The sequence below is a fragment of the Castanea sativa genome, chromosome 6 (assembly GCF_040712315.1).
Source record: "Castanea sativa cultivar Marrone di Chiusa Pesio chromosome 6, ASM4071231v1".
NCBI classification, from domain to species: Eukaryota; Viridiplantae; Streptophyta; class Magnoliopsida; order Fagales; family Fagaceae; genus Castanea; species Castanea sativa.
The window spans coordinates 54,758,294-54,774,543 of NC_134018.1; the positions used below are offsets into that span (position 1 = coordinate 54,758,294).

Below are 16,250 nucleotides of genomic sequence, written 5' to 3' on the forward strand. Positions count from 1 at the left end.
TTCTTTAAGAAATTTGTTAAATAGAAGCTAGTGATATATGTGTATCAATGAGTTTATTTTATGGATACTTATCTAAGCAAAGTGGAAATTCATATAATTTAATATTATTGTAGCATTGATTATTTGATTCCTAATTTGTAATCTCATGACCTGTTATGGTGAAAAAATTTAGCAATATGTTTTGTAATTTTAGTAAAATATAATAACTATATGGATATTTATCTAGTAATTATTAATATAATCTGGAACCAGTAGACATACCACTAATCCTAATCCTAATACACTAATACAGACGTTTTTTTTTTTTAGTTCATAAAAAAGATACAGACGTGGTCATAAATTTTATCCAAACAGAAGGAAACTAAAAGAGAGATAAAGAAATGAGTAGAAAATTAAAGGGATCTTTTTTTTTTTGTTTGAATCCGAAAATTAAAGGGATCTTAAAGCATAGTTCGCCATATAAACTAAGAATTCTTTGGTATAACTATTTTAAAAAGTGTTGTTCGAGAAAAAAAGTATGGCTTCAATTGTCACTAAAGCAGTTGGTAAATCTGTGGACTGTGGAGAAGTGTTGTTTTTATTAGTCAAGTATTTGGCTGATATTGGTATAAAAGCGTTGCTTCACAAGTAAGTTATGAAAAAAATAATAATAATTAATTTCCAATAAAATTCTCTCTCTCTCTCTTTAATCTTTATAATAAGAATGATAATGGATCCCCAAAAAAAAAATATTATGAATATAATTATTCCTATTTCCTACTATTATTATTATCAAAATAAAACATTAACTTTATAATTGTTTTAAAATGCCTAAGGAAATTTTGGTATAATTCTAACTATCAAATATTAATTAAGGTTCCCTTAAAAAAATATCATTGGTTCTAAATTAATATTTAACACATCGATTTGATAAAAACAAAGTTGAGATTAAAAGTCACCAACTGCGTCCAAAAAAAGTTGCAAGTTAGATTTTCCAAATAAATCAAGATTTTAACTATTTCAAACCCAAAAATGGGCTACCAGTTTTCAATTCAAGACCTCAATTTCATATTAGAAGCTTGAATTCAAAGAAAAGGAAAAAGGGTTTTATGCAACTTGGATACCACGAATTTTTATCCAACTTATGACGTGGTACATTGTTCATATAAAAATCTCTATATCAAGATTAAAGTCAATTATAGCCTTTTATCGATCCAAATCTTTAATTAAGTAAAATTATTGAAAAATGAATGAAATTATTATTAAAATAAATAAATAAATAAAAAGCTTGACTAACTTCATTCCAATTTCCAAGGGACCATGGATTTGAACCTTAATGTCTTAAAAATACTAAAATATGCAAATCAATTAAATTACAAGGTTCTTGTCAATTATGCTTACTTAATAGAGAAAAAAAAAGTCACATATATTGTATATATTCCATCATTCCGTACTATACCATAGAGTAAAATCTCAAACAAGGAAATGTCATTTTTACCCACAAAATTAGATATAAAATATTCACTCTATGCATGTTGCTATCAATCATTTTCACATTCTATATCTAAAAAGATATATTAGGTAGACATCTCAAATGTGGCATTAGTCTTTTATATGGAGTTAAAATAATTGTAATTTTAAATAGTACTTTAATCACAACATAAATACATAATGGAGAAATAATCATAAGATAATGGAGTTACGATGTTCTAAATACTTCGCAACAATTATTTAACTTAATGGGGGTATAATATTTTATAATATATGTAACAAAAACATTATGAAAATAATTATGGTTTATATATTTTTCATTCGACTACGACAATACATGACATGATATTTTTTGTCTCTCTTGGTTTTTGAGTTTCAACTTTTAAACACAGTTTCCTCAAAACAAATAGGAGTATTTTTTTTTAAGAGAAAAAAACAAATAGGAGTATTAAGTGCAGGTATTTGTATTGCTTAAACTTTGTGGTATATTTTAATTGTTTTTAATAGTGAGGTCCGTTTGAGATCAATTTTGATAAGTGAGGATTGAAAAAGTTTGTTGTGTATAGAAAAAGTGAGAGTTTAATAAGATATACTTTTTTTTATAGAAGATTTAATACGATGTTCCTAAAAAATCAAATAAGCTTGGTTTTAAACTATGTCAAATACGCCAAATGCCTTATAACTGAATTGGCACCTCTGGTCTAGGGGAGAAAAGGATTCGATCTGCGAGGTTAGCAGCATATTGTAATTATCTCTATAAAAAAAAAACATGTCAAACGTACACCTATGTTTATAATGTGAATATATAATGCTAAACAGAATAAGAAACTTTTATGAAACTAAAGTCAAATACAAACAGAAACCTTACCTGATAAAGATCTAAATAATCCAATCCAAAAATTTTGTCTCAAATACTATACAACAATATATAGGGCATGCATAATGTTTATTGACTTTGCTGTTGTTTTGTGTTTAAAAAAATAAAGAATCAGATCAAGGTTGTCAAAATCGGGATCCTACGTAAAATTATGGAAAATAGGTGGAATCGTGGATCGTAGGATTGAATCGTGAATCGTAAGATCTTACATATTTTTAAATTTAAAGCAAAAAATACATTGATAATGACTTTGTATGTTAAATAATCACATAATTGTGATTTTATCCATAAAAAACAATTGTTTGCATCATATGATGGAATTTGTACGTCATACATCGCTACGCCTATACTAACGAAATAAATATATTTACTTTTTGACCCAATGTATCTAAAAAAATTCAATAAATGCTTCATTAGCAACCAAATACCAAAATATTTATCAACACATAAGGAAATATTTTCCAAGTTTCAAGTTTAAAATCCAAGCCCCACTATGTCCAAACCCCACTGAGCAAATGGCCAAGGGCTGGAAAGTGGATTCAAGACTCCCCCAGGTTGATGAATATTCGGGGCATATCTTTGACACTGATCACATTTCCTCACATAATCTTGAGAAGCTTTTTGCATGCTTGGCCACTAATATCCTTAGGTGAGGGCTCTAAGGGCCAAAGACCTCCCTCCTGTATAATTCCCACATATCTCCTCATGCAACTCTTCCAACAAGGGCTCCATTGTTTCAAGATGCACACAGAATAAGTATGGTCCCATATAAGAACGTTTGTACAACTTCTGTTCTTAAAATAACCAATAATGGGGACCCTTCCTTCGTACCTTTTCAGCTTCACCCTTGTCCTCAGGTAACAAACCTTGCTTCAAAAAAGTCACTAAGGGGTCAATCCAGCTCTGCCCAACTTGGATGCTATGTATTCCAGCAAAGGGCTTATTCGTTTGACTGGAACTAGCCATATCTTCAACCATAACAACCCTAGGTAAATTTGACCCCAGAGAAAATTCCAGCATAGCCAAAGAATCTGCATGAGAGTTCTATCCTCTCGGGATCTGTTTTAGAGTAAAACCCTTGAAAATGAACTAGGCTAATCTAACTTTAGAAAGATACCCTTGCATTCGCTCATCCCGAGCTTCAAACTACCTATTGACCTGGCCCACCACCAACCAAGAATTTGAATACAGCCCTACGACTTCGCCTCTCAATTGTGTAACCATTGCCATCCCAACCAACAAAGTCTCATATTCAACCTCGTTGTTAGTAGTCGGAAAACCCAACTGCAGCGATTTCTCCATTACTAGCTTCTCAGGGGTTACTAGCACAATCCCTAACCTTGCTCCTTTTTGGTTAGCTGCATCATCAGTGTACACTTCCCAGGGGGAATATTATAGGACGAAGTGGTCATAATACCAACTACTCCTTCCCCCTCACCTTCTACTCCGTCAGTGAACTCTGCCACAAAATCTGCTAGTACTTGCCCCTTTACAACAGTACGAGGCATATACTTGACATCATAAACAACTATCATAGTTCGCCATTTAGCAATTCTACCAGTGTAGTATGATTTTTGTAAGAGGGCTTGCAAGGGAAGTTGAGTGAGCACCACCACAGTATGTGCCTGAAAATAATGAGGAAGTTTCCTAGTGGTGTGTATAATGGCCAATATTGCCTTCTCTAGGGGTAAATAACATGTCTCAGCTTCCTACAAAGACTTGCTAACATAATATATAGGTCTTTATACCCCACTCCCATTCCTGACAAGAACTAGACTAACGGTATAATCCTTAACTGTCAAGTACACATATAGTACTTCCTCTTTCTCGAGCCTAGAAAGGACTGGGGGGCATGACAAATATTGCTTGAGCTCCTAAACCGCCAATACACACTTTTCGGTCCATTGAAAGTCCTTCCACTTGTGGAGAATTTGGAAAAATGGACAACACCTATTTGCTAACCGAGAGATAAACCTTTTAAGAGCTGTTGCCATTCCTGTTAACTTTTGCACCTCCTTAGGGTTCCAAGGAGGATGAAAGCTATTAATGACCTTAATTTGATCGGGATTGACTTCAATTCCTCGGTGTGTTATCATGTAACCTAAAAACTTTCCCGAACTAACCCCAAAAGAGCACTTAGATGCATTTAAGTGCAGCCCATATTCCCTTAACACCGAGAACACCTCCCCCAAATCTGCTAAGTGCTTTGCAACTTGCTTGCTCTTTATTATCATATCATCAATGTACGCCTCCACGTTCCTTCCCATTTGTGACTTAAATATCTGTGTTACCATTCTTTGATATGTAGATCCAACATTCTTAAGGCCAAAGGGTATCACACGATAGTGGTAATTTCCAGTGGGAGCGCGAAAAGCAGTTTTTTCCTGATCAGATAATGCTAAAGGTATCTGATGATACCCTTGGAATGCATCCAAGAAACTCATCCGAGGATGTTCAACCGTGACATCCATCAGTTGATCAATCCGAGGAATAGGGAAGGGGTCCTTCAGAAAAAATTTATTCAAATCCATGAAGTCCACGCACACAAGCCACTTTCCATTCTTCTTCTTTACCACCACAGTATTAACCAACCATTCGGGGTAAAAGATTTCTTTGATCGTCCCAGCTTGTTTAAGTTTGTTCACTTTTATCATTACTGATGAACGCCAAGGAGGTTGCTTTTGTGGGTTCGCCTCTGGATTCACATTCAACCGGTGACATCTAAACTCAGGATCTATCCTGAGTACGTCATAAGTACTCCAAGCAAACACATCAATATTATCCTCTAAAAACTTCACTAGCGTTGCCTTTTCCACTTATGACAATTGGGACCCCACCTGAAAATATCTTTCTTTGTCCTGTCAATTCATAACCCTTTCCAGCTCCTTGGACAACACTTTAGGCGCCTCAATCCCAAGTCCCACTTCAGGACCCCTTAACTACTACGAATTCGCTCTTCTTCCGCCACAACAGGATCCACATGATGCTGTGTGATGGCTGACACCAAACATTGCCTTGCCATTACTTAGCTACCAACTAGTTCCCCTAGCCTTCCTTGTGTAGGACACTTGACCTTCAAATGCAGAGTTGAGGACACCGCACCCATAGCATGAAGCCATGGTCTGGCCAAAATAGAGGTGTAAGGAGAATAGGCCTCAACTACAATGAAACTGACTTGCACCTCCTCGTCTCCCGCTTGCACGGGTAACTTTATCATCCCACGAGGGACTACCATCCTCCCATCAAAGCCCACCAACGGCGAGTCATATTTTTCCAGATCCTTAGACTTTATATTTAACCCCCTGTACAAGTCAGCGTACATGATCTCCACCCCACTTCCCTAGTCTACCAGTACCCTTTTTACATCAGATCCGCCAATCCTTATGGTAACTACCAATGCATCATCGTGCAGCTGGAACATTCCCTCCTTATCCTCCTCTGAATAACCCAAAGTGGGAATGACCACCACCTTGGCCTTTTTAAGAGCCTAACCCCTACCACCTAAATCGGGGCTCCCAACCACAGACATGACCCCCAAATAGGTCCCAACATCACCGCCCGGCTTAGCGAAAATCACATTAACGGTGCCCAAGGCTTGCCGATGAGATACACCCCTCTGATACCCGGCTTCCGAATGCCCGGTATGACCTGTTGGTTGGTGCAAGAACTGACCTAGCTTCCCTGCCTTCACAAGTAGACCTAGGTAATCTCGCAAAGTCCAACAATCCTCCATTGTGTGCCCTTTTTTTTTATGGTAATGGCAGTAAAGACTCTGGTTCCTCCTGGACAAATCCCCACCCATTCTATTAGGCCACTTGAAGTATGATTCATTTTTTATCTTTTCTATTATCTGATAGATTGACTCTTTAAACAATGAGTTAACTACTTGAGCCCCTGTTGAGGGTTTCTGGTTAGGGAAGTCCCTTATAGGACGGATATCACGATGTCCTACTCCCCAAGGATCCTTCTTCTCTGGGATCAACTTAGCTTTGCCCTTTCCTTGGGTCTGATCTTCCTACACTCATTTATTCTTATCAATGTGATCCATAAGCTAATGCATACTGAGGGCAGTCTTCATGGTTAGTGACTTCCTTAACTCATGCTCTGTCGGGAGCCCTACCTTGAAAGTTCTCACTACCACATCCTCGAAATCCCTATTTATTTCGTTGTAAGTTTCCCAATACATGTCTGAATAAGTCTTGAGAGTCTCCCCTTCCCTCATTGCCATGGACAAGAGAGAGTTTAAGGGCTTGGAAACTCTGTTGCATGTTATAAATCTAGCACCAAATGCCCTTGTCAGCTCTTGAAAGGACCTTATTGACCCCTCTTCCAAAGTATAAAACCACCACATAGCCACGGGCCCGAGGCTGGAACGAATAACCTTGCACATGAAGGCTTCATTATCATAATGAATTGTCATCTTCTGATTGAAATGGCTCACATGCTCCACAGGATCAGACCTTCCATTGTAAATGGTAAAAGTTGGTTGTGAAAACCTATGGGGGAGCTTGGCCTTGTTGATCGCCCTGACAAAGGGTGACTTAGAGATTTGTTGAAGTGCTTTGTTCATCACATCATTCCCCATGCTCTGATGAGATGGCCTTTGCCCGCGCTTGTACTTGCCCTTTTCCAGCTTATCTTGGTGAGATGAGGTTGAGAATGACTTGCTGGATGGAGTTCTTGACCTATGGCGATATGAGCGTATCCTACTTCCCCTTGATCAATCACTTGATGGGGGTGATGGGCTCCTTCTGTCCCACTCCCTTCGCCACAGCTTCCTGCGTAGGTGATCTATCTCACGTTGCAACTTTCGTGTCTCATGATCGCGTGAAACCTGGCTCCCAGACCTTGAACGACTCCTCTCAGTGCGCTTTGTATGGTATGACTCTACCACCACACTCAATGTATGGTGCCTGTCTCTCCTCTGTTCTAGATTAACAAACAGATTCACCCTCTGTGAAGCCACAGATTCTTCCCTATTTTGCTCTGGGTTGGCCATGACTTACTAGAACAAAGCCACAATAAAGCCTTGTTTTCCCACAGACGGAGCCAATTATAAGAGTACGAAATTTGGTTACCCAAGCTCATAGAAAATAGTGATATTGGAATTCCTAAATCCGGCTCAAATCAATAGATAATTGTAAACAGAGTGGGATGAACAAGTTTGAGCTTCGCCTGATGTCATAGATAAAGAAGGAGGGACCAGAGGTCTAAGATTTATATGTATGAATGGATCTTTACAAGCTTGCCTAAGGACAATGTTCTTAGTTGTTACAAGTACTGTTCACTCTCTCTCAGTTACTGTTCTAGTTGTGATCTCTTTTTTTCCATTTTTTCTTTGGATCCCCCTAATCTGAGAATCCATTTCCTTTATATACTTCATTGCATCTTGCATCCTAGCCCTCCATCTTCAATTCTCCTGAATCTCCTTAGGACACTTGTCCCATTAGACTTCTAGTGAAGGTGATGGAAGGAACTGCTGAGCTGTAGATCCACTATTCAAGTCACTTCCTCATTAATGCAGCTGATAAAACTATTGCTAACCATTTAATGCGGAAGAATAGGTGAGACTCTGCAAGAAGCTTCCTCCAAATATCTTGTTTATCCCTTGAGGCACCCACCTTCACCCCTCATATCCCCCAAGGACGCTTCGTCACTTCCCATTCTCTCCTCGGACCTGCCCACTCCTTGGGCCATGGATGCTCCTTCAAGGAGAACAACTGATGGCTGTAGTGGTGCGTCCAATCTTCGGTCCTCGGGTCCCCACAGTAGCAAAGCCAATATAAATTTTTTATTTAGAAATGATGAAGTAATCATTCATTTTGATTTCAACTGAACTAGAAACTAGAAAACATTTGCTTAAATTTACATAATTATGTAAAATAAAAATATAAAAAAAGGAATATCATCACGACATAGAAAAATAAAAACCCTTAAAGCTTCATCAAAACCAAAAATTTATCATATAAGAAAAAAAAAAACCAAAAACTAATGTTTTGGTAGGATCGGTAGAATCGGTAGGATCCCAAACAATCCTGCGATCCTATATACAATCTTACCATTTTTACCATCCTAGTACGATTCTAAATATTTTGGTGAGGTGGGATTGTAAAATCGTGCGATCCTATGATCCAGATTGCGATTTTGACAACCATGACCATGATATTATGTAGTAGGTTTATATAATTGCATGTGAATATATAGGGTTAAACAGAGTGAGTACATAATGAAATTAAAATTGATTAGATTTTGTTTTGAGATACCAAAACATATGAATAAAAAAAGTTCGAAAATTCATAAAGAAGATCAAACAATATTTTATTGAAGGCCAAATCTAATTGTTTAGAGAAAACCAAACATAATTTACTAATAACCTATTTACAACTGGATTTTTTGGTATAAATTTCAACAGATCCTGTGAAAAAATGAATTATAAAATTCTTATTGATTAATATCCATAAAATAATTTAGTTAGGTTTATTACACTAAGCATAGCCATTAAACCCGGATAAGATTTAATCCGATTTAAGAACTAGGTTACTGGGTCACTAGTTCAAGCAATGAGACATCAGAGTCATAAGATAAAATAAAATTTGAATATATATATATATATATATATATATATAAAAGTGATTGAGAAATCATAAAATCAATATGTAAGTTAAAAAAAACTAAGCATGTCTAAATTCCTAATTAAAATTAAGTCTAAAAAACTAGTCACCTAATATAATTGAAAATCAAGGTTCTACACGTAACAACACGAAAAAACATTAAATTAAAAGATTTTTCGGCCGTGTCTTTGCAAGATAAAATCCTATTACATGTTTTAAAAAATACACTTATTTAATTTCTAGATTGACAAATAAATAGATGAATATCTTCTCAAATAAATAGACATGTAATAGATGAAAATCCTATTACATATCTTTGCTAAACAAATAAATAGATTGACAATTAAGTTGTTAACTATAGCAAGTTACCAAATTGTCTCATTTTGAATAGTAGAGAAGTAGAAAATGGTACTACAATGAACATATAAAAGTAATTTGTATTTGAAATAACAAAATTGGTTGGATGAAAACAACTTATTTAAGTTGCAAAGAGCCTGTTGAGTTTTACTGGTTCAATTGGGTAAGTTATTTGGTTAAATTTTAATTTGGTTTATGTTTGAATTATCTAATGTGTGTGGAATGGGAGGATTACGTATACCCAATCAAATAAACATATTATGCAATTGCTCCATGTTAAAAGAGAAAAAAGAAGGGTAATGTTTTTGATTCTCAAAAAAAAAAAAAAAAAAAAAAGGTAATGTTTTTTGTTTTTTTTTTTTTTTTCCTGGGAAGAAAGAAAAGGGTAATGTGAAAGTGAAATCAACAATTATTTGTACAACACTATAAACATTTTTCAGTTTTGTCCTTTTCTTGTTTTCTTAGGTGGGTCAGACTTCAGAGTTATTTTTATTTTATTAGCTAGTATGATGTGAACGCGTATGTATATCTGTTGTTGTATGGGGCAGGGCTATGCCCACAGATCAACGGCAAGGAACTAAAAACATGCGGTGATGGGCTAGTTAGGTACCCTACGCGTGCATAAATTGTGAGAGTGAGACCCACTTCTTCATCTTCATCCTGGCCTTGGGGACTCCGCTGTAATGTAAAGGCTGCACACGCAGCTTGTTGTGTACGGCAACAAATAGACTGGTGGGGTCCAATCCCCTTCTGTTAATCCAATGGCTCAACGGCATCTAGGTTCTAGATAATAGATTCTACAAGCTATATATAAGCAGGTATGGGTACGGTGACCATTTTTGATATCTATACAATTCGGCCTCTTAAATGAAGTGTTCATCCCACCTACCAAATAACCGAGAAAGTCCAATCTTCTTTTGTTAATCTAACGGCTCAACTCTCTTTTGGTGGGCACTTTGTGATGGCGTCTAGGTTTTAGATATCAAGGGTGTTCGGTAACGTTTTTCAAGTAATGATTTTTAGTATTTAAACAATATTATATATATTTTTACATATTTTTTCACCTACACGTATTTTTAAAAAATTAAAATAACGATATTAGAACAACATTACCAAACGCCCCCTAAATTCTATAACTATATATATGTGACACGGGTATGGATATGGGTATGATATGAAAACACGAACAATTTTTGACATCAATATAACACAAATACATCTTAAATGAAGTGTCTGTACTCCTGAGTAAATAACCGGTTAGGTCTATTCCCCTTTTGTTAATCTAACGGCTCAACTCTCGCCTGGTGGGGACCCCATTGTGGTGGCATCTAGGTTCTACATCCAGATTCTACAACTATACGTGCACTTTGTGGTGTGGTGTGGTCCGTGTGGACCATACAATTGGAGTGGGATCCACCATTATTACCGGTCCCTCATTCACTCACTCGCAGCCACAGCCACAGCCACATTTACATCTATGACTATGGGGGTGGGGACCCACCATAACCATTTCAAGTAGGCCACTACAGGAACCCACTTGCACAGAAGTGGTCCAAGTTAGTTTCTAGATGGGGACCCTTTTATTGGCTTGGCTTGGCTTGGCCCCTCCATTTTAGTATTTTTGGTACATGGGATGGGACCCCCACATTTTATTTTTATTTTTTATAATAACTCCTGCACTAACTTGTCCACCACCACCTATTCGTGGCACGTAAGCACTGTTTTGTTTTTCCTTTTTTGTTTGTTGAAAGTAATATCTCACTTTTTTTTTTTCTTTCTGGTGGGGGGCATGGCTCATGCGACCAGATTTTTAATTGAAAATTAAATCATACCATTATTGAACTTTTGAAAAGCTGTATTGTTTTTTCTGAACCGTAAACCTTGGTTTTGAAAAATTATGTAAAATAATTCAAAGCAACTGGTATCTTAAGCTTTTTTTTTTTTTTTTTGGAAGTTATTGAGGGCATATCTCTAGGTCTAGCTAAAGCTTACACTCGATAATGTCATTGTTTTTGGTCACCACAGTTTTCATATGGAATTGGCAAGTGTCCCCATGTCATTCCATATTGATTTTGGAAAATAAAATGAAAGAACCTTATATGTATTTTAATTTACTGCTAATTCCTTGTATAGTTAATAGATGTAATGGTATGTCTTTGGTGGAGTTAGCAGTATCATTTGCACACAATTTGTTTGCAATATTGTTCAAGTTTATTTCTACTACTGCTAACGTATTCCTATTTTGCGGTGCTATATGTTATATCTCTCTCTCTCTCTCTCAATTGTACTTTTTAAAAAAATGTAAGCTAATCAGCCAAACCTGCACTCACTTTTATAGTGCTGATTTTTTGAATAATAATTATAATAATAGTAGTAGTAAACAACGACATACTCACCCAGCCAACCAATGGCTGGGGTTAGGTTAGGATTTAGCCATGACTTGAGCAAAATAAAAATAAAAAACCAAAACAGAAGAAATGAACATTTAATTTAATGAAAAATGTTAACGGGCACCGTAAGGTATCCATTAAGAATTATTTATTATAGAGTCTATTTAATAAAAAATTAGTATATATTAATAAAGTGATTGGAAATATAACTAAAGTGACAAGTAAAACTCAAAAAATTAGCTCTATTAACTTTACATTTCATAACATTGGTAAAAAATGTGACATAAAGTACAATAATGTGACATAAAGTAGTTACTTAATGCTCGTTAACACTACCCTTTTTGAACCTCATTTGTACCTCAAGTGAACCTTATTTGTACATCTTTTTGCTTAATAACAACTCAATCTCTTAAGAGCCATATAGTTCAATAGCATTGTCTTTCCTTTAATAGGAGAGCCAAGATTCTTTGAAAGGAACTCCCCAAATATTGTAACTATTGAATTATATATATACGGTGCTGGTTAAGTGCAGAAAAGACAAAAAAAAATTGTCTGAAAAAGTCAAAAAAAAAATCTCAAATAGTACTACAAAACTAAAAAATTGACCTAAATTGATAAAAAGACAAAAATTGTATCAGGAAAAAGTAAAAAATTTTGTGCTTGTCCCTCTACTTTCTTATATAGTTTGGTATCAGAGCCAAGTAACCAGTTTCACCTTCCTTTGATCCGTATACTTTGATTATTGTCCTGATTAGTATGCTACGTGATTTACAATTGCCACAATAAGTGGATCCTCTGTATTTATCACATCAGAACACTAGATTTGATAATCAAGTAGAATACTAAGGGGTTGTTCTCAAAATTTCAAAGAACCTACTTTTCCTAAGTTATCTTGTGGACGTGTAAGTCTAGAAGTGACATTTTAGTCCTGTCAGACCTTAGAAAAACAGTTCTTCTTTTTAGAAACTATCATGGCTAGTTCATCCTCAGTAGTTACGGATACCATTACAACTACGTGTGACCTTTCCCTTCGTAAATCCACTACAAATAGGTTAAACTACTTGTATGAAATCTCCCATGTACCTGAAGATGGTAAAATTTTTATTACTAATTTCCCTATTATAAATCTTTATTTTGTGTTTGATAAACCACAAAATACTTTCAAAAAATTCATAAAAAAGTTTTTAGGTCCTTTTCATCCTTTTAGTGTAAAAGAATATGTTCAAGCTTCTAAGTTTAACCAATTCAACATTCCAGCAAGTGAGAAAGAAAATTTTATCACCCTTGCCCTTCCCCGAGAGTTTGTAATCCCATGGCAAAAACAAGGATACACACACCTCCATTTTGGTGCAGTAAGATTGGCACTTGCCTTCCATGGTAGAAAATGACTCCCTATAGTTTCTAGAATTTCTCTCATTGATTCTAGATTCTTGGAGTACCATAATGCAGTCATAGGAACTGTCCAAACCACTCTTAATGCAGGAACAGTCTTTGTCACCCTCTTTCCCAACTTTAACATGTCTCTTAAAGACCCCCATCTTTGTGATGCTCTCAAAGTTCAAGTTCAGATTACAGGTGCTTCCCAGGTGCATGATACTTTCGCAGCCACCCTCCATTATCAGCTTGCCTATAGACTCCAAAATCATGCTTTTGACATAGCTATACCAAAGATAGCCCAGTCTAATGATGCTCTTTTAATCCAAGTTGATCCAGGCATGACGCTTATGTGCACATTTGTTCCAAGACAGTTGAATAAAAAGCAAATGACAAAACTCTTTCCAGAATCATGGATTACAAAATATGAGAATCTTCATCAGGCGGCTCAACCAATCCAATCCAACACTCCTTTCTTCATCAAAAAAGAAAATGGTGAAGTTGAAGTTAGGTTTTTGGCAACCACACCAGAAAAGGATGAAGTAACAGTATTTCCTACTCAAATGGCTATGATCTAGCCAGTCTCATATGAAGGTCTTGAGGGCCTTCAAATCGAAGCATTTTGAGAAGATGGAAACCCTTGTTATGAAGGAAAATCATCCTTTGGCCATATATGGTGGGATGCTTGTGATTGTGCTGGTTGTCAAGAAGACGAAGTCTTTGAAGAAAAGCAGACAAGACGAAAGAAAAAGTCTTCCCAGCAGCTTCTCAAAAAAAGATATGAGGCAGGAGATCCGAAAGTTGACCTCCTTGGAGAACCCTCTGGAAAGTTTGATTACTATGTCCTCTATCCCAGAACCAGAAAGAAAAATCCTCCTTCACCCTCCCCATGCAGAGAAAATCATGATCAAAACCAATAAAATCAGAAACCACCACTAATCCCATATTACCAGAAAGTCCTTCCCCAAATACCAAAATGTCAACCCAAGCCTACCAGTCAAACCCATACACAAAAGATCTTACCTTGTTATATGTTTGACCATGCTTCACCCTCCTATTCACAAAATTTTTCTCCACTTGAAAGTTTTGACCATCCACAAGCCAACGTCAAATATGTTTGGAAAATCAAAAATCCTGTTGGAACCAATTCAGATGGAACCAAGAAACAAGTCTCTTCAGTTGAAGCAGCTCTAAATTGACAGGCAGAAAATGCTATCGCACAAAACTAGGTCCTTTCAAAGATCCTTGATAATCAACAAAAGATGACTGAAACAGTAACTCATACCTTTTTGTCCTCAAATTCTTTTATTGAAGATTTAAAGAAGAGAATATAGTCAGTTGAACAAGAATTGGCAACAATTGCCTACATAGTAAAAGACTTGTCTGTCTCATTTCCTCTCATCAGGCAAAAAGAAAAAGAAAGAAAATAGTTGTTGATGCAACTCCAGTCTATGGAGAGTTCACAAAAGGTGGCTACCCAAGCTCTTCCAATGCAAGTCTACATGCCTTATCAACCTCACCAATCATTGTATAAAGATCTGTCCATACCTTTAACCTCAATATTCTCCCCAGTTTCCCTCTACCAGAACTTCCAACCACTAACAATGACACATCCTGCTCATAATCCTTTTAAACCAAGTGGAATCTTTCCTAGCATAATAAGCTTTTAACTAGAATCTCAAACTAGACCACAAAATGAATCTTTTCCCACAAAAAAGGACAAAGAACCATTATACCAACCCCTAGATCCAACTATTGGTGCTTCTTCAAGACCTCCAAAGATGAACATGTTGGCCATAGATCCTGATCCCCCAAACCCAATTTCATCATTTTTTAAAACTCTTACTCTTCAAGAATCAAAAGAACTTTTTGTCCTCCCAGTCATTGACGACACAGATCTAGACTTGTCTGGCCTTGAATTAGAAGGAGTATTTATGACAGATCCAAAGGTAGAAGAAGATGATGATGTCCTTCACCCTGAACAACCTCCAACACCACCAATATTTCCTCCACCACCTTTCATCCCTGATCACCATACAAGATTAACCTACTCATCAACCATAGATTCAAAGCACTTGTTTACCATTGATAACAGTCCTCTTTCAAAATGGCATGATGAGATTTTTAACATGTATTCATGGTGCACAGTTGAACTCCAAGCCCCAAACAATACTGTTGCACAGATCATTACCAAGTTTGTTACAAGACTTACAAGAAGATTGAGACAATGGTGGATCAATCTTGGAGAATACAAGCAAAGACAAGTAGCTCAGTGCAACACTTTAGAAGATTTTTTCGCAATCATTCATAGTGAATTCCTTGGTTCACTGGCCCATTACACAGATGTGGCAAAAGAAGAATTCTTACTAATGAAACGTTGCTCTTTTGAAAGGAAAGATCTGGAAAAATATTTTGATAGAATGTCAAGCTAATACTACTCCTTTAATGAAATGAATGATATCAATCCCAAGCACACTTTTCTTAACTCTTTTCCCGAGCCATTAATATTGGTTCCAACAAGATTTTTAATTTTCCAAACATGTTTGATATTAGCTTGTGGATGGTCAAAACTTTCAAGTGGAGGAAAATTTTGTGAATAGGAGGGTGAAGCATGGTCAAACATATAACAAGGTAAGTTCTTTTGTGTATGGGTTTGACTGGTAGGCTTGGGTTAACATTTTGGTATTTGGGGGAGGACTTTCTAGTAATATGAGATTAGTGGTGGTTTCTGGTTTTGTTGGTTTTGATCATAATTTTCTCTATATGGGGAGAGAGAAGGAGGATTTTTCTTTTTGGTTCTGGGATAGAGGACATAGTAATCAAACTTTCCAGAGGTTCTCCAAGGAGGTCAACTTCCGGATTTCCTGCCTCATATCTTTTTTTGAGAAGCCGTTGGGAAGACTTTTTCTTTCGTTTTGTCTGCTTTTCTTCAAAGACTTCGTCTTCTTAACAATCAGCACAATCACAAACATCCCACCATATATGGCCAGAGGATGATTTTCCTTCATAGCAAGGGTTTTCATCTTCTCGAAATGCTTCGATTTGAAGGCCCTTAAGACCTTCATATGAGACTGGCTGGATCATAGCCATTTGAGTAGGAAAGACTGTTACTTCATCATTTTCTGGTGTGGCTGCCAAAAACCTAACTTCAACTTCACCATTTTCTTTTTT

At 36.2% G+C, this 16,250-nt stretch overlaps 2 protein-coding genes across 2 annotated transcripts; both read right to left on the bottom strand.

The window, feature by feature from the left end:
• Positions 1-2,992: 2,992 nt before the first annotated feature.
• On the bottom strand, positions 2,993-4,818 carry LOC142640194 (uncharacterized). Its single transcript, XM_075814279.1, has 6 exons — positions 4,310-4,818; positions 4,096-4,180; positions 3,786-3,972; positions 3,522-3,705; positions 3,179-3,332; positions 2,993-3,073 (listed from the first exon to the last, which is right to left on the bottom strand). Exons 1-6 carry the CDS (start codon positions 4,816-4,818, stop codon positions 2,993-2,995), a joined length of 1,200 nt encoding a protein of 399 aa, XP_075670394.1.
• Positions 4,819-5,834: 1,016 nt separating this feature from the next.
• LOC142640195 (uncharacterized) lies at positions 5,835-6,932 on the bottom strand. The gene is made up of 2 exons (XM_075814280.1): positions 6,468-6,932; positions 5,835-6,362 (listed from the first exon to the last, which is right to left on the bottom strand). Exons 1-2 carry the CDS (start codon positions 6,930-6,932, stop codon positions 5,835-5,837), a joined length of 993 nt encoding a protein of 330 aa, XP_075670395.1.
• Between the last annotated feature and the right edge of the window lie 9,318 nt (positions 6,933-16,250).

Coding starts and splice junctions, on each gene's coding strand:
- LOC142640194 (XM_075814279.1), bottom strand. CDS start 4,818: ATGGATGTCACGGTTGAACATCCTCGGATGAGTTTCTTGGATGCATTC. Junction 3,973..4,095: donor TTGTCAGGAATGGGAGTGGG/GTATAAAGACCT, acceptor CATTATTTTCAG/GCACATACTGTGGTGGTGCT. Junction 3,333..3,521: donor GGGCTGTATTCAAATTCTTG/GTTGGTGGTGGG, acceptor AAATTTACCTAG/GGTTGTTATGGTTGAAGATA.
- LOC142640195 (XM_075814280.1), bottom strand. CDS start 6,932: ATGGGGAATGATGTGATGAACAAAGCACTTCAACAAATCTCTAAGTCA. Junction 6,363..6,467: donor TGGTAGTGAGAACTTTCAAG/GTAGGGCTCCCG, acceptor AAATGAGTGTAG/GAAGATCAGACCCAAGGAAA.